The sequence below is a fragment of the Choloepus didactylus genome, chromosome 11 (genome assembly GCF_015220235.1).
Source record: "Choloepus didactylus isolate mChoDid1 chromosome 11, mChoDid1.pri, whole genome shotgun sequence".
Taxonomy (NCBI): Eukaryota; Metazoa; Chordata; class Mammalia; order Pilosa; family Megalonychidae; genus Choloepus; species Choloepus didactylus.
In genome coordinates this window covers 11,280,379-11,298,960 of record NC_051317.1, presented here as the reverse complement: position 1 = coordinate 11,298,960, position 18,582 = coordinate 11,280,379, and the positions used below count along the sequence as shown (strand labels likewise).

Genomic DNA, 18,582 nt, shown 5'->3' with positions numbered 1-18,582 from the left:
GGATTATAATTCCACTATCACCACTTCCAGGTATGTAACTTAAATTCTTTAAGCCTCAGTTTTCCCATCTGTAAAATAGGGAAGATATTGTACCTACCCAAGGGGCTGATGTAAGGATTAAATGAAATGCTTACTGTAAAGGGCTTAACTAAAGACCTAGCACAAAATGGCATTGCAAATGTAGGGATTGTTAGTATTACATAGAATGCACTTCTTCAAATCTAAAAGGGGTCTTTTAAAATTAACCCTAAAGGAACATTTTGCTAATGGTATCTTCACAATTAGAAAACTGTAACCAGTTCTCACAACCTTTATCTATGGAGAAAGAGCACTAACAAGGGGAATTAGATATATGTATTCAAATAACAACTTTTCTGCATAGATAAGCAATCTATAATTCTGCCCTGTCTTCTTCTCGTATATTAAGTGATTCTGGTACAATTATAATTCAAAACAGTCACAGTTATTCATCTCAAGACTGGCTCATTCTGAATGTATCTTTCCCATTTCTGCCCATTAACCTTTACCATTTGGCCATGAATTTGATTAAGTTTAGACTCAAGTAGTGTTTTATGTCAGAGGTTTAAATACAAACAAAATGCTTCAGAATATATATAGTAAGTATTTATTTTTAATGGTGGTGAAAAGAGGAATCTGAAATCAATTAATCTAACAGTAAGAGTAGCTTTATTTTAGGGAGAAATTAATCTTTTTCTTTTAAACTTCCTGTTTATCAAAAAAATTATAAGAAAATGGACTAGCAATGATTAAAAGATTCTTGAAACATCTATGAACTTTACAATATTAAGATACTCATACATTCAGAGTTTAAACACTTCCCTTACTAATGGGATGAAAGAAACTTCCTGTATTAAAATAGCTTATTGATGTAATGCCCAATTCCACCATTCATAAGCATCTTCCCTCCTGGCATACTTTTAAAGTAGATGTAGCATGGTATGTGGATTAAGATAATGACCCTTGGGGATATACTGTCTGGGATTGAAGTCTGACTCCACAACTCATGAACTCTGTGACCTCCACTGCCTCATCTATATCACATGGGGTCCTTCTTAGGGAAGCCATCACCCAGACCCCACCTATCCCAGCTTCCTTCTCTGGGGAAGTCACAAAAACAGGTTAAGCAGCCGTCCTCCAGAGGCCTTCTGCTACCCCACCTCCTTTTCTCTATTCTGTGCCATTCCAGAATGGGAGATGTTAAGTCTCATGAAAAGGCCTGGTCAGACTTAAAACCCAGAAACCAGGAGCAAGCAGCTCTAGATGCATCAGAGCAGGAATTCCAAGTGGCAGGCCCCCCTCACCCTGAGGTGGATAAAAACCACACTCCAACAGTATAGACTTGTTCCTCTTCTCCAGTGTGAAGTGGGGTGGGCAGAGCTGCCATCTATCAGCCTTGACCTGGAGCAGATGTTGACTATCTGGGAAGATCGGCCATGATGAGACTTCTTGTCCTGCTCTCCCAGACTCTTTGTGTTGTGTATGTGGCAGAGAGATTATTTACCCTTTCTGGATTCTTCCTACTGTGCAAGTAATAAAGGGATCATTTGCTAAAGTTTCTGTTGTGCCCATGATGCACATGCACCATTGTATCAATTCACTGCACATTAGGTATAATTAAATGAGACAATGACTTTAACACATAGTAACTGTTTCTCTCTCTCCCTCTCTCTCTCTCTCTCTCTCTGTGTGTGTGTGTGTGTGTGTATGAGAGAGAGAGTAAATATGGCCACCAAGACAATTCACATAGACTCTAATATTTTAACAAATTTCCCAGCTCAATTTTCTTTACACCAAAGGGAGACATTAAGGTAGCTGCCAAATGGATTGGCATTTGGCAAGGAGACTGAGAGTGTGATATACATGGTGATATATAAGGTGAAATGCAGAGAAATACATTAAGAGACCCCACTAGTTTGTTTTGGTAAGACCTGGATCTAGAGTTCAACTTCGGTGGAAGAAATGAATTAAACTCATGAAAAATTTCCTATTTACCTGCCATACGCAAAGCTCTGTGGGAGATTAAAGATAATCCAAGACACAACCCTTCCTTTGAGAGACATAGCAGTCAAGTTTCCAGTGGCTAATTAACAGAAACTGACTTGTTCTAAATTAAATAGAAAACAAAATTACCACGCTAATAACAAACAGCTTATAGAAGTCCAGAGACCCTGGAATGGAAGTTGTGTTGTCAGGAACAATGTCTACAGTCATATAGCAGAACTACAGTCATATAGTGAAGATAGTCATATAGGCATATAGGCAGATGTGCTGTCATATAGGCAGATGTGCTGTGGTTTTCATTGTAGTTACCACAGGCATGTACCACCGAATACTGCCACCAATCCACTGCCACGTCTGCCTCTGGAAATGCAACGTAGCCACTGCCACAGGTACTACTCTTCTTAGTAGGCTGCACTTTTCCACAGATGCTGGATCTTATGGCACTAATTTCCAATTCAAAATTAAATGATTGGTGGTATCTTGTTCTTGAGTACTATTTGCAAGGATGACTGAGAGAATGAATGTCTGGCTTTTTCAGTTACTGTAATGGGATGTGAGTACTGTCTCATAAAGTTGTTCAGATGTGGGGAAGACAAAGAAAATAGCAAATGTCCACTAAATGCATATAATTCAATAAGCAGGGTACGATAGGTATAGAATAATTAATGGTAAATTATTTCTAATACAAAGAGGAAAGTGTTAATACTATGACAGGAATATAAACAAGGAAATGATAAGGACAATGGTCATATGCATGGGCTCTAAAATCAGGCTGACCTGGGTTCACATTCCAGCTTGGCTGCTCTGCTCAATTCTGGGGACTGACTCCCTAAAAGATACATTTCCCAGACTCACTTCTGTCTAGGGTTCTCAATGTGATTCGGGCTCTGTTGATCCAATGCACTTGCTGGAGACATGAATTGGGAACTGAGCTGAGTGAAGAGAGTGGTACAGGACAAAAAACCTATTTTAGTAAAACAGACTACACGAGGGTGGTGTGGGTTTGGATTCGGGCCCCTGCGCGGTGGCCGTTGATTCAGCAAGGAGTCGTAATATCCTGGCAGGGGCAGCAGTGCCTTGGCAATACAGGGCTGGGCTGTGACTTTGAGAGTCATATTTAAAAGCTCAGGCTAGGGTCTGTTTCTTTAGTCCTCCCAAGAATTCTGAAGCCAAACAGTCCCTCTCTGCTTCAACCAACAATAGTGGATTCTGCCTTCTTCAATGCGACATTATCAATACCTTCTCTTGCTAATCTGTGTGGCCTTATGTCACTTATACAACTTCATCAGTAAGGCTGAAATAATATTAGCAGCTGCCACAGGGAGGACTGGGTGAGCTCATGTCTGCATATTCATAACACAAAGTCTGGCACAAAGTAATCATTGATAACAATGGTGATGCTGATAAATTATTTTTATTGTTAACAATAAAATAAAATCACGGTGTGGGCTGCAAGGGAAGTGGAAGCAGGGACGATGGTAGATTCTGGAGGTTATCATGAGGAAAGATGTGTTTGACTTGCAAAAACTGATTGACATTACTGAAAGCATACTGGAAGGAAAATATCTTCAAGTGGTAATATGGGGAACCAGGCTCAGGATAGGAGAGAACAGCCTGGATGGCAGGTCCCTGGGCTGCAACTCTCAGGCAAAAATGACAGGAGTCTTCGGCGTTGCTTCAGGGAAGGTCTGTGGGTGTATCGATGCCTTGGGTTTATATTGTTCACATCAGGTTTTGGGAAGTACTTTCTAGCTTTCACTAAAAATGCTAAGCAAGCCACAAATGTGACATTTTCACTTAATTAGGATCAGATATAAATGAAGCCCAGCCACAAGGAGACCATTTTTTTTTTACAGGATGACAGCACCTTTCCTTAGTTGAAAGAAAAACTAGCTTCTACTCCTACCATCCGCCCCCAGTGAGATTTGCCACAGAGAAATCAGTGTCATAAAGTGAGGACCTAAATGCTTTTAGATCTAGTGGACAATTTCCATGCTGGAGAAAAAACAGCTTTAGAAACTTAGAAGAAAGTGGCCATCAATCCTGCAAAGAAATATACACAAGATGGACTTTTGAGCAGAATATCGTCAAACACTCAGTGTCCTAAGAATCTTAGGGACTCATTTAGTCTTTAATAAACTGCTTCAAGAAGCCATCGTGTAAGTCAGTCTTCTTGTAATTGCCTATAGCTAATCTTTGAGTTGTAAGCTGCATGGAGTGCCACTGTGTCAACACATTACTAATTTCAGGGCTGTGGTCACTAAGGGCTAAGTGGCTCTCAGGCTCAGGACTCATTTAGTTGACCAACTGAGCTTGATGCAGGTGAGGAATGGAAGCTAATGGGTTCAACTTACCTGGTTTTCGATGGTATTTATATTGCTGTCCTTTCAATCAGGAGCACAAATATCTAATAGGGGATTGTGTCCACTGTTAAAAAGATTTCCCCCCAAACTCTCTGTACCTAAAACTCTCAATTCCCAGAGTGTCTGTTGAGGTATGTGGAAGTCTTGATCACTGCCAGGATAATATATTCTCTCCAAACAAAACCCTTTGGGTCAGCAGTTACTATGGTACATATATAAGCTTTAAAAGCTGCTTCACTTTGCAGACCATCTCAGAAACAGCCTAAATCAAAGCAGACAGATTTGCACTTGAGAGAGGGAGATACTAATTTGATAGCACTGTGGAGTGCGCCTCTTTTTGGTTTGTCCACTTAGGAATAATAATGTAAGATTTCCTTTGCAAATAAGAAATTAACTATACTATTTCACCTCCAATGCACTCAGGTTCCATTCACATTTTCGTATTTTTGAAATAAAGATAATAGCTAACAATAGATGAGTTTATTCAGTGTAGGATTGTATTATTCTTATTAATACCATGTTGAATCTTGCAACTGATGGTATTTAAGAGTAGAAAAATTGTTGACAGATACTGTCATTTGATAAAATAGATATCCTGCATTGCTCTCCTATCTGTTCAAAGGCTGACTCATAATAGTTATTATAATCCTATGCTTCTTAAGAATTTATTCTGTCTGCATTTAATCCACCCATTTTTCATTAGAAAAATGCTGTCCATGTAACCTCTAAGTGGCACAGAATGTCACCATGAGTGTAAACTAAGTGTTAAGGAATGATACTGCAAAACCTTCACCCTGGAAGTTTAAATGGGCACATTTGCTGTAAAATGCTGTCAAAAGACTTTAAACTTTATATTTGCAATGCCTTCCTCCTGTAATGACAGTCTCTTCTTGGCTGAGCTTCATTTTATACTTCATCCTAATTAGGTGAAAATGTCACATTTGTGGCTTGCTTGGCATTTTTAGTGCAAGTTGGAGACTACTTCGTGAAACCTGATATGCACATCATAATAAACATAGTAATTATGATAATTCAACTCCTATGATTTTAGGTTACATATTTGGTTAAGAGCTTATTTCAGCTTATTTGGCTGAAGAAAAAATCAGAATGGAGACCAAGATAACCTTGGGAATCTCTACAAATAAGGGGAAAAAATATTGTAGTTCCAGCAGCATCTCCTGGGAGTCAAAAAGTGTAATAATCAAAAGTTTCCAAGTCTCAGATGAAAGTTTTGGTTACCTGAGAGGGGACTCCAACTCGCTTTCCTGATCCTGGTCTAGGCCCCTAAGGAGAGAGGCTGTTTCGTCAACATGCCCAGTTCTCCTCCTACCCCACCCAATTCAGAGAAAAATGAAAGTACTAAAGAAACTTGCATCAATTCAGAAAAGCCATATCAACTATTTGTACTGATCAAACTGGTCTTTTACTTAAGAATATGAATTAACTACAAAAGTCAGCAGACTCTTGAAGAAAACCATCAGCATGAAAGAGAAGGACCAAGATAAACAAATATAAATAGCATCACAAAAAGAAATAGAAAGATGAAGAGAAGAGCAAAGAATATGTAAAATAAGTTAAATCTATATTCTTAAAATCAGAAGGGCAGGTCATCCATAATAGAACAAGCTACTATGGAAAATGAGTAACCAAAGAGTAAGGAAGGAAGAGTTCCTAGAAATTGAAAACATGATTGCCAAAATAAAATACTTCATAAAAATAATTTCTTTAGAGTAAAATAAATAGTAATCTGGGAGATAAAATTTTTAGTTCAGAGACATGGAAGACAGATGCAGAGACTCAAGAGCTATCTAACAGGAATTCTAGAAAGAGAAAATTGGGGTTATAGAAAGAAATAAAGAAAAATGTAAATAAAGAAAAAAAGCTTCCTCTTTACTGGGGAAAAAAAAAAACAACAAACATCAGATTGAAAGTGTTCACTGTTACTATTCTTTATTCTCAGTATTAAGATGGAGCTTTTATATTCCAGTCATTTCTTTCTAATGACAGAAGGATTGAAAGGAATACATCAAGGTCAGAAATAATTTCCGCAATGAAGCACCTGAGTTTCTAAATATGCAGCCTGGTACCTATCTATGGACTATCAGGACTAATTGTTAAACCAAGATCTCAGCTCCAAAAAAATATCTCCAAATATCTTCAAATCCTCCACTTCCACTACCACAGTTAATTTCAGGAAAATATCAAAATAGGACAGTGATGCAAATTAAATTAGTACATATGCAGTGATACTACGATGCATTTGCAATGCTGTTTGCCTTTCCTTAAATAAATAATTACTACTAAGCTTCACTGGATTTTGACAGAAATTTTTATTCAAAATAATTTAAGGATCACCTAAAATATTTAGTAGTTTCATTATTTAACACCCCCTCCACACACACAAACACATGCACATACACACATACACACATGCACACGTACATTCTCTTCTGCTATAATGATTCTTAAAGCCTTGAGGAGATTAAAAGTCTCAAAAGGGTTTAGATTATTTAGAAGGAAAGAAAAATTAGTGGAGTCCTTGCCCTATTCCTCACGGACACATAACTGTTCCTGTGCAGAAAATCTGAAAAAAGGAAAATAAATAACAACAAACCACCAAAGACACACTCACCATTCTAACTTAAATCTTTTTAAGGATGTGATCTTCATCGTTTCCTAACTAGCTGCTTGTGGAGTACATGCATATGGGATCTGAGTCTCCACATAAACCACTGCTTGATCAAAATCCCACATATTTTTGCTGCTGTTAAGTAGTCATCAACCCACAGCTACTTAGAAATCCTCTAATGCTATCACTTGCCCAGTGCAAGAATTCTTCTTTCTCAGAGAATGGTCTTAAAGCCTACAACAGCCTATTTGGATTTTCACCAGCTGTAATTGCTATGAATTCATTTTTTAAAAAATATTTTCAGCCCCAGATTTCCTTTTGGAAGCTTTTAGCATTAAGTTTAGGTTTGCCCTTATGGAAGACATAGTCTGTTCTCTTTTCTTAGAGTAAATTCTTCTTGGAAGCTGCTTGTATAAAAAAATGTAGCTTATGAGGGGTGACAATGTGATTGGGAAAGCCACATGGATCACACTCTACACTCCCCTTTGTCCAGTGTATAGATGGATGAGTAGAAAAACAGGGGCAAAAAAAAAAAAAAAAAAAAAAAGGGCACCCAGTGTTCTTTTTTATTTTAATTTTTATTCTTATTATTTTTGTGTGTATGGTAATGAAAATGTTCAAAAATTAATTTTGGTGATGAACACACAACTATATAATGATACTGTGAACAACTGAATGTATGCTTTGTATGACTGCATGGTATGTGAATATATCTCAATAAAATTGAATTTTTTTGAAAAAAGAGTAAATTCTTAAATTATTTGAAAATACCTATCCCATACAAATACCACCTCCTTCCCAAGTCCGTTTCTTTTTCTCATGGTAAATACCGCTCAATTTCTTTTACTTGTTCTTCATATTCCAGGGTTTGCCTGTCATTCACATTATATTACATTACATAAATCTACCTTTTGAAATGTCATGACTTTAATTAAGGACAGTATTCCAGGTGTAATTTGATAATGGTAATGATGACGCCATAATGAAAACAGCTTCAATTTATGTAAAATACATTTCCGAGCATTGCACTAAGATCTGTATCTTGAGTATCTCATTACCTGGGAGGTACCACTCTATTGCACAGTTGAGAAACCACAGCTTGAAGAAGCTAAAGGATCTGCTTAGTCATTTTGAGGCATATTGGCCAGACCAGTCTACCTGCATTCAAAACTTATCCTATCCAGTATTCCACACTGCCCAGAGCCCTATCTGAGCACTACTTCCCCTGCTACAGATCTTTTGAGTCTACTGACTCTAGCTAAGATACCATCAATTTTTGCCTTTGGGGCAGAGAAGACACAGTACATTTTCTTTTCTCTAAGTTTTAAAAAAACACTGCATTCATATCTACTGGAATATTGGCCAGAACATAGCATGGCCTAGCTCCAAACTATATTAACCTTCTGCCATAGTAAATTTGGATGCAATATCTCAAGTTGCTTAAACGTATTAATCTATATTGACCTCCTCAGTAAGGATGATTCAGGATGAAATGGTTGAACAAAGAAAACAGGGCCTTTATTCCATCAACACCCCAACAGCAATTTGTTTTTATATAATATCTAAATTGGAATTCAATAAGATGATGGCAAGCACATTTCTATTCTCTGCTTTCTTACAACACGGTAAATATCCCTAGGAAGAGGACATGCCTGTACATACTCTCACACTCTCTCAGGGACTTTTGCTACATCAACCATCGAGGCTTTGTGTGTCACCAAGTGGTGATTGTCCTCTTTGGCCAGTTTGAGTGTTAACAAAACCATGGATGGATTCTCTGTAAGTGAACTGTCCTTTGATGTGATCAAAGTACAGGTGTCGAAGCACTTTTAAATCCCCCTCCAGATTTTGCACTTGCTGTTAATTCTTTTCCCTTTAGCTGAAGTAAAAGAAATTACTTTGCATTTTATACTATTGGTACATTTGGCTGAGGAACTCTCTGAAGAAGAAAACAGTACTACAGATAAAGAGAAGTTGGAATGTAAAACCAAGGACCAGAATAAGATCTATAAAAAATGAGAAGGGTGACGCCGTGCCATAGACCTCTGGCTGGATTTACTGGTTCTCCTAATTAGGGCAAATCTGTGGCAGTATGGGGCTTTCAAATATATTGTCATGATGACTAGTGTTATAACAGTAATAATCATTATTACTAACATCACTCTTTATTAGATATCTACCAGGTTCCAAGCAATGTGCTAGATTCTTCATCTAAATTATTTTATTTAATCCTCATAGTAAGCTCATGTGGTAGGCATTATTATCCTCATTTTATCGATGAGGAAATGGAGGCTCAGCTAGGTAGCACCTTTGTAAACTGGTTTAAATGAAAGTATAATAAAAATTGTTTAAAGCATGTTAAAAAAAACACCATTTTATATATATAGGCTAGGGCATAATTTTGTTAATTGGTGCTATGAGGGTGATGTATCTGCAGAAAAAAAAGGCAAGTATTCCAGTGTCTCTTTCCCAACCTATACTGAAATATATAGACAAGATTTTATACATATATGTATATGTACATATATTCACATGTGTACATATATAAAAAAGAGTATACATATATGTATATGTGTACATATATACCCACAGGCCTATATAGACAAAATACGATGTATTCCCTCTGACCACACAGAAAACAGGAGCATGTAAGTAAATGAAAGGATTGGGAACACCCTGGGAATGTATTTTTCTTTCCCTTTTGGCAATGATGTGTCAAGGCCTGCATAGTGATAAGTATTTTCAGGGCCCATTTACTTCTGCAAATCCCATTAGACCCATTTGGAACGTCTCCATCTTTCCAAATTTAAGAAAATTTATGAAGTAAGCATAGTCCATACTGACCTTCTAAAATCCTCAGTACTTTGTTTCAAGGCTTGCTCAAAATATTATTTCTCTAAAATCTTATAGACCTAAATACTTCATCTTGGCAGCACTTTTTACCATTAAAATGTTACATTCAGACACGAATTTTTTTGAATAATACTTATCTCCCTCATAATAATAAAGGGGAGCAGGAATACTGTCTAGTTTGGCCCAGTACTATGTTTCTAGCACATATAATTCCTGGCAAAAACTGGTGCTCAATAAATATTTAATTTTTGAACAAATCAATGAATGAATGAAGAAACAATGAACTTAATCCTGATGTTCTTTCACTTCAGGATGCCAAGAATCAAGTTATATTGTTCTCTCTGGAAATTGAGCCAATAGACTTATTCTTTATATAGTGACCAGGTGTTAATGACTTAACAATGCTATTATTAGGGACATTTGCATTTGAGAGAGAGGAGAGAAGGGAGGGAAGAGGAGAGGAAGGAAGAGATGAGGGAGCAAATGAATGAGAATGAATGAATGCCCAGGGTTTGCTTAACTGAAAGGAATGGATGAATAGGTGGAATACTGGTCATCAACTGGGAAGCTAGCTATTGAAGGGAGACAATCCTAAACTCATTTCACTATGCTCCGTCAACTATTTATAACAATACTATCTGGATCTCATGTATATTATTAATATAACATCATATTTCATTCTCTGTATCAATGATTTGCTGCCTGGCTAAATATGAAAAAGTCTCACTTTCCCCCAAAAGCAGGCGATTTTCTTGCTTTTTAGACTAGGAGTCTTCTATTTAATCTGGTCCCTCCAAAATCAGAGGCTTTACTAAGGTAAATCAGCTATCAGTCATCATATCAGCACAGGTTGTGGTGCCACTCATGACTGCATAACAGTGGGCAAATCATGTAACCACTGTGCCTCTCTTTCCCTATTTGTAAAAACGGGAGTGATAGTATCTATTGGACTCATTTCACAGAGTGACTATGAATTGAAATGAAATATGTCAAATTCTCTTTATAAAATGTAAAAATTCTAAAATCTAAGGAATTATTATTTACTTTAAAAATATTCATCTTAAAAATTTGGATTATAATTAATTTCATAATTGAATCAATAATTATTAATATAATTCATTATAATTTAATAACATAAAACCTTTAGATGTTGCCTGTGTCTTCAGATGTCAGTTCTTTAAAATAAAATATCTTGCTTACTTACCTCAGGGGCTTATGGAAGTTTCACACGAAATACAACAATGAAAAATACTCTACCCATTGACAACTATGATTGTTTAAAATTGCAGTTAATTCTGCCATGACAAATGCTCTTACTACAGAAATTCCAAATAGTACAAAAGCAACATACTTCCCCCCCACCCCAAAATATCCTTACATCAACAATTTGAAATAACCAAAGAATTTGGACTTTTAAGAACATTATTATTCACTCTAACCTGTAGCATAAGTTAAGAAAATGCAAAGTTGCTCCAAAGATATTTACTTAAAAATAATCATCAAAATCCTATAGATCAATTTCATTAAATAGTTCTATAAGGAAAAGTTTTAATGTGAAAGTAATGAAGAAGTACAAGTATGAAATCAGGTTCTTAAAAATGCATGTAAATTTAATTATCCCTGGAAACTTTCTTTTGAAACAGGCAAAAATACTCTCAGTGTGTTCTAAGGGCCAAATTTTATGCTCAGTGCAGCGATCTGAAGTTGTGCGGTTTACCACAGCGAGCTGAGTCCCTCACAAAGCTGAGGATATCCCCACAGTAGTCAAATTACTCATTACCTGGAATGCTGGATACAAAATCATCAGCCACCAATTGTTTGGTGGGTTGAGGTACTTAGGAAATACTGCCAAAGAATTGATGGAGAAAAGAGGTTCAAAATTTTATTCCACCTCAAACTGTCTCCCTGTGTGGCCTTTGAAACTGATACAGGTTATGAAATCAACATTTTAGCCCACCAAACAGGCAGGTGACTCAGTCATCAACAAGGAAGACAAACCATACCCTAGAAAAGGAACAGTACCACAAAACAGGCTGTCAGGACACAGAACAGATACACACACACACACACACACACACACACACACACACACAAAGCTTGCTCAGTACATGGACTTCAGCAAGACAACTAAAAGAAATTTTAGACACCAGAAGTAGTCCCTGAGGTGGAGGGTGGGGTGAGGGGGTTTCCCACTAATCCACAGTCTACAAATGTCTTAACAAATCTGAAAAGCCATGTTTATTTTGCAATTACAAAGAGATAAAGTTTATTAGAGGCAGAGACAACTAGGGCATCCTGTGATACCCTGGCACTTCCCTCTATTTTCCCAAGTCTGTTGCAATTGTTGGTACCGATTCCATATTTTAAATGCCTAGACTAGCCCTTGGGTCTCCTTCCAGGCTCTTAGCTTCTTCCATCAATTGCTAGATTACTTCTCTCCTTGAACATCTCTCCCAGGGAGTTAGGGAAGGGCCTGCGAGAGTGGCAGCACAGCAGAGAGAAGATGCTGTGGCTGCCTCTCTCTTCCAGACTGAGTAGGTCAGCAGAACCCTTGCAGGACCTTTGATCTGGACATGAGCCAGGGTAGGAGCCTCTGTCTATTCAAGACCCCATTGATCAGATGTTAGCTGGATTCTCAAAAAAGACTTACAGCTTTCAATTTCCAGGGTGCAGTTTTGTTCATCCAATGGGTACCGCCTGAGGTCCATCATGCAGGCAGCTGTGGTTGTGATTCTAGAAAAGAAAGAGCAATGATATGTGCTGTTAGCAGGTCCATGGCTGGTTGGAAAAATTAAGTCCAAGTATCAAAGAAGACAAATCTGGGGCTCTAGAAGATGGTGACTTTGCCCAAACTCTAATGAAAATCAATGATATGACTTCAAATATCCATTTTTCTTTATGAGCCTCACACTGATTTATGAAATAAAGAGACTAGGTTAAATCAGTACTTCTCAAAGTGCAATGCATTAACCTACTTGTACCAAAATCACCTCGATGTGCTTGTTAAACAGGCAGTTCCTGAGCCTCCTGACGGCTGTGGGTTGGGGGTACCCAGAAAGCTTAGTTTCACAAACATCTAGGTGGTTGAGAAACACAGATACAGGTATCACTCTTCCTGTCACATCTGCTTTATCTTCAATACCCTAAAATCTAGTCTTAGAGCAATTTTGGCTTTGATCCATCATTTTTGACCTTTCTATATATAGTATAGTCCTTTACAAGCGCTTTAATACAATACTTGTATCATCTGATTTGCTCTGTCTTGAGTAATCTGCTATTCTCATGACCTGTTAAAGAGGTTCCTCCTAGGAGCAGGCAGAGGTTTTATTAAAAACCTTCACTATTATTATCAGGGAGAAAGGACTATGTCCCCTTAAGTTGTCCTTATGTTTTTCTGTCATAATTTTTCACTAATATTTCTATTTAAGATCTACTAGAATGAGCCAAAAAACACAATGTCAAATGATTTATCACTATGTTTTCTGACAACTGAATCAGAATAGGGTCATAAAAGAGCACAAGTTTTAGAATACAACAGGCACACAATGAATTATAACTCCATCCCTCACTAGTTATGTGATTCAGGTCAAGATGGTTAACCTTAGCTTCTTTGACTATAAAACAGAGATATTATCAGTAACAATAATAGCAATTACCTAACATAGTAAAGTAAAATTTATTTTAATAATTTATGTAAAGACTCTAGCAGAGTGCCTGACACATAGTGGGCCCTTTTAAAAATTACATCCTGCTGAAGGAAAGTAAGAGTAGAAGTTAATGTTTAATTTCCTTTAATAATGTTTAATTTCACCAAATTTTTCTTACCCTACTTTGAAGGGCACTAACCAGACTAGACAAGTAACCCAGGTGGTCCGAGTCTACAACGTTCCTCACTGAGGTGTAAATGTCTAAACCCTCAGTCGAAGGATGCAAATAAGTGATAAACAATGCTGTAAGTCGTTCTTGCCTCTTTAGTGTAATTACTGTTTCATTCAAGTTCATGCTCTGTTAAATTTTATTTTCCTTATTTTAACAAGTGAGTTGTAGGCTGATGTTCATCCTTGATTCCAGATTCCTTCCTTTCCTCACAATGTCCTGTTGGCTACACCACCTCAACTCCTTTCCATCTCCAGGGCTCCCCTCCAAGTCCACCCCCAGTGCCTCTCACCCACGTCACTGAACCAGCTTACTCCCTGTTCTTCTGGCCTCCGGATTTGTCTCTCCACCATCCACTTACCACACAGCAGCCAGAGACATCCTTTTAGAACATAAATCAGGTTATACCATTCCTCTGCTTACAACTTTTAGTAGCTCTTCCAATGAAATCCAAAGTCTACAATACGGCCTGCTATACCCTGAGTAATCTGCCCCTTTCCTTCCTTCTCAATATCCTATCCTACCACGTCTTCACTCACTATTCATCAGCCTCTGCATCTTTCCTCGCTGCTTAAAGCAAGGGTGCTTCTTATCTTCAGAGCTGACCCGACTCCTTCAGTTCAAATATCACCTCCTCTGAAAGCCCTTCCAGAGTAGCTCACCCAAAGCGACAGCTTTAATTCACACTCCACCTCATCTTTCTATTTCCTTCAAGCAATTGTAACAACCTGAAATTATCTTCCTCATTTATTTGTTATTTAATACCTGTCTTTTTCTCCCAATAAAATTTAAGCTGTTTATGGGCAGAGACTTTGTTCTATTTACTGAAAGGCACTCAATAAATATTTGTTGAATGAATAAACACATGGATTTATAATGAAGCAAGAAGTTGGTTTGATGCATTGTAAATTTTTTTCTGTGGAGGATTATTTTATTGCATTATTTCTCTTCCTTTTTAACTTAAAATTATACTGTGTCTTAGTTTGGAGGGATTCTTTTTATGTTTTAACAATGAATCAATTTTAATCTATTCAATTAACATTACATAAATAGTAACAGAGTTTATCATATTTTCAAATTGATTGTCTCTGCTTTCAATGGGATTTACCACACTCCCATATTCTATAAATTCTTTTAAAAATTAGCATTCACATTTTGTTCTTTTTCAGGGTTAAAAAAAATGAGAATCTATTTTGGGGTATGTGATACTTGGTTTAATTTCTCACTGTTTCAGTGATGGTTTTTTTGACATGGAGATACAACTTGAATTGTCACTAACAGAGACCTGTACTATAAAGAACAGACATTTTCAAAGAAAATAAAAATAAGCTGCACAATTGAGCATACCAAATGCCCATGCTATTTTTGCAAAATACCAGAAATAGTTCCTGTCCTTAGAAACTGGAGAAAGCTAACTTCGTCTGGTAGATTGAACACAAAGGACATGATACAAAAGGAGAACGCCATGTACAGAAGCTTCAGCCGTACAAATGAGGCGAAATTTGCAATGGCCACTATAGGTTGTGATTTACCTTGCATGCTGATACATATTCATGGCAACCAACATCTGTGAACTAATGCTACAAAAACCAAGAAAAGTGAATTGACAAATGCTATCCCAGGAGCAATGAGTTTATACTTATGTTTTAAAAATAAAGCAGAACAAAGTGTTTTCCTTACAGTAACCACACTCATATTTACACCAGTGTTTTACTTTTTTAAATGCTATAATATACTTCATAAAGCTAAAAAAAAAAACAAAAAAACATTGTTAATGTTTTTCAGTCAATATTTACAGAGCATTTTAAAGTTTCTCCAACTGGGCTGAAGTCAAAATTTAGAACCTAAAGAATACATTTGGAATCCTCATCTGTAGTGACCAGGATAAATAACACTGGGCAAGTCACTTACACTCTCTGACACTTGGTCACCCATCTCAAAAATTTGAATTAAAAACCAGCTATCCCAGTTTGTTGTGAGATGCTAAAAGTAGGAAGCTGTTTGCAACTTATGAAGTGCCTTAGAATGTTTGTTATAGTTACTGCTCCCTGCTAATGAGTGAACACAGTGATAAGTCTTTTAAGAGAGTTTATTTGCTAGTGAGTATAGGTGTGTGTGTACTTGTATACATGAAAAAATGTAGAATACCCACACATTTATAAGTAAAGTAAAGGTATAAAATATGGATGCAAATAGCTTCCCAACACAGAAATATGAGAAAAAAACTATGCCATATGTTTTTATGGAACTCTATTTGATCAGAAGACAAAGTACAGACATGTGTAACAAAACTGTGTATTTTCCAGGTGCTTTGTGAGGTCAGGAATCACATCTTTTTTCATGATATTTGTACCTCAAACGCTTTGTCAGGTGCCTGGCACATGTCATCCAAGATTGAAAAAAAAAAAAGAAAGAATGCTCTGACCATAAGCTTTCTCAACCTAAGGATCTTAAAGCAATTCTCTATATTAAGTGTTTGATTTAATTTATGTAACACTTTCTCAAATAAATCTGAAAGTCTAAATAATCCTTACAGAAGAAGCTATCACAGAATGAATCTTATTCAGAACAGATAAGGAATGAACATCTAAATCTGTTCTTTGGGACTTTTTAATTTATAACAGTGTTAAGTTTCTACAAGAATAAATCAGTACATACTTAATGTCTTTTTCATGAACCTCCCTTTCCTTGAATCCTAATAAACATCCTTAATGGCTTTAAATTACTAAACACTGCCACTAGGGTTCCTTAAAATGAGGGAAGTAGCCCATTATGCAGGAGTCCTAAATAATTTTTAAGATTCTTGTAAAATATATGAAGACAGTTCTATTCTTGATCAAAGAAAACAGTCAATGATGCTTCTAGAATGTACTCAATTTACCTATGGCAAATTGTCTATAGTTAAAAGCAAAATGTCCATTTTCTGAGGCCTAATTCTATTGCATAATGAAGGCCACTTTTGGGGTATGCCAATATTCTGTCTGGGCTAAGAGATTTTTTTAGATAAACATCTTGTTTCTTAGCTAGTGGGCACTGCCATCCAAAAATGACTCAGTCATAGAATACTGTCACCGAGCAAGAAAACTTAATATACAACAGAGCCTAAATAGTCATTAAAGATATGTGAGCCAGTATTTTGTACCAAAGCCATATCAGATATTTTATAGCACCGTTACCTGATTTAACTATGCTACCATATCATTCCAAGTTTGGGTATGCTCAAAGATAATTATGAAGAAATAATAGATGTCTTCATCTATATGTCTTCAGCCATTATGAAATAACCCTGAATAATAATCAAGGGACAAACTTTGGGCCTTTCAGCAAACTATCTAAAAGTGCTTCAGGAGCTAGAATATGTGGCCAAATATGTGCCTAAACTTGTAAAAAACCTGCTAGGGTTTCAACCAGAGATTATAAGAAAATGACTTCGGATTTTGACTTTCTTTGATTTCCTTTTCTAAAGAGCCATCAAATTAATCCACAGGAAAAAATAACGTCTTTGTACATTAAAAAATATCAAATGTCTTATCTCTAAGTACATTCAAAATACATTGTTTCAATTTAAAATATTACATTACTTTGCTCAAAATGTACAATTACTTAAATGTACAACTTAATTGCCAAGGATAAAGGAATCCTATTGTATTAGTAGGTGTCATTAATAAAGAAAAATTAAAATGTTAAAACAAGTTGATTGCAAAAAATAATACTACAGAAAAAACTAAGTATTTTAAAATGTTTAGGTGGGGGTGAAAGATTCAAATACCTAATTTATGCATTAGACTAGGAAGTGAAATTTTGGAAAGTCCTCAAGAGATCATCTGAGTCTCTGCCCCCAAATGCCATTTTAAAAATGCAGTTGTCATACCTCCAGGAATACTTGATATTATTTTGTGTCTCACCACCATTTTGGTTGGGAAACTAAATTTATTTCTTCCTCAAATACCTCTTACAATATGCTATTCCTTTTTGTAGAGGAGGTAGAACACTGATGTAGAAGGTAGGTGACTTTGGTTCTGACATTCTCACTAATAATAAATATAATAAATATTAGTTGACTACTTACTAAATTCAAGATACCACCTAGGATCCCTGAAATGTATTATCTCATTCAATTCTTAAAATATTCTTAAAAGGGGAAGATGGGGGCATCGGGAGCTCCAGAAAGGACACCAGAACAACTATTAAACAGTTAGGAACTCTCTGAAACAACTATTTTGAAACTCGGGAAGCCAGAATAAAACTGAACAGCACCCAGGAAAGAGCTAGAGGAAGAGGCTGACTGACTATGGTAAAGAAGAGTAAATTACTCTCCGCATGGCAGCTACTGGCACCCATCTCCTACTCTCATGGCTGGCCGCCATAGGGTCCAGCATCAGGCTGGCTTTCTGATGACAGAAAAGGACATAAAAATCCTCTTCCCCAATACCAGGGGAGGGCACAGCAGATGAATTATCATGTCTTTTAAACGGTGACTTTGGATTGCTGAGGGCCTAGTTTGAGGGCAGTTATTACTTCAACCCACTCCAGACAAACGCCATGGTGGAGGTGACCTGAAGATGCTGTGCTTCCTCAGGGCTGCAGGGGACAGTTGGTTGAAGGGCTGCATTGCTGGGCAGGCCAGGAAAGCTCAGCTTTGGGGAATGTGGAAGAAGCTCTTGGTGCCCCTCCTGACCACCTTTCCAGGACATTTTGGAGCTGATCTCTATCCACTATGTGGGTCCTTGGCCCGTTTCAGCTGGGAAAGCTTGTCTTGGGAAAGTCCTCTCCAGTGTGCCCCTCTTCCCAGAATTTTCTCTCCAAGAAAAAGCAGCTTGAGACAATGACAGGAGTGTA

The 18,582-nt window shown here is 36.9% G+C and overlaps 1 protein-coding gene across 1 annotated transcript in view; it reads right to left on the bottom strand.

Annotated features, from left to right (window-relative positions):
- The window catches only part of GABRB2 (gamma-aminobutyric acid type A receptor subunit beta2), a 232,590-nt gene that overhangs the window by 98,526 nt on the left and 115,482 nt on the right, over positions 1 to 18,582 (bottom strand). Inside the window, exon 5 of the mRNA XM_037799426.1 lies at positions 12,518 to 12,600. Within this exon, the coding sequence (XP_037655354.1) occupies positions 12,518 to 12,600 (83 nt within the window). The remainder of the gene's footprint in view (positions 1 to 12,517; positions 12,601 to 18,582) is intronic.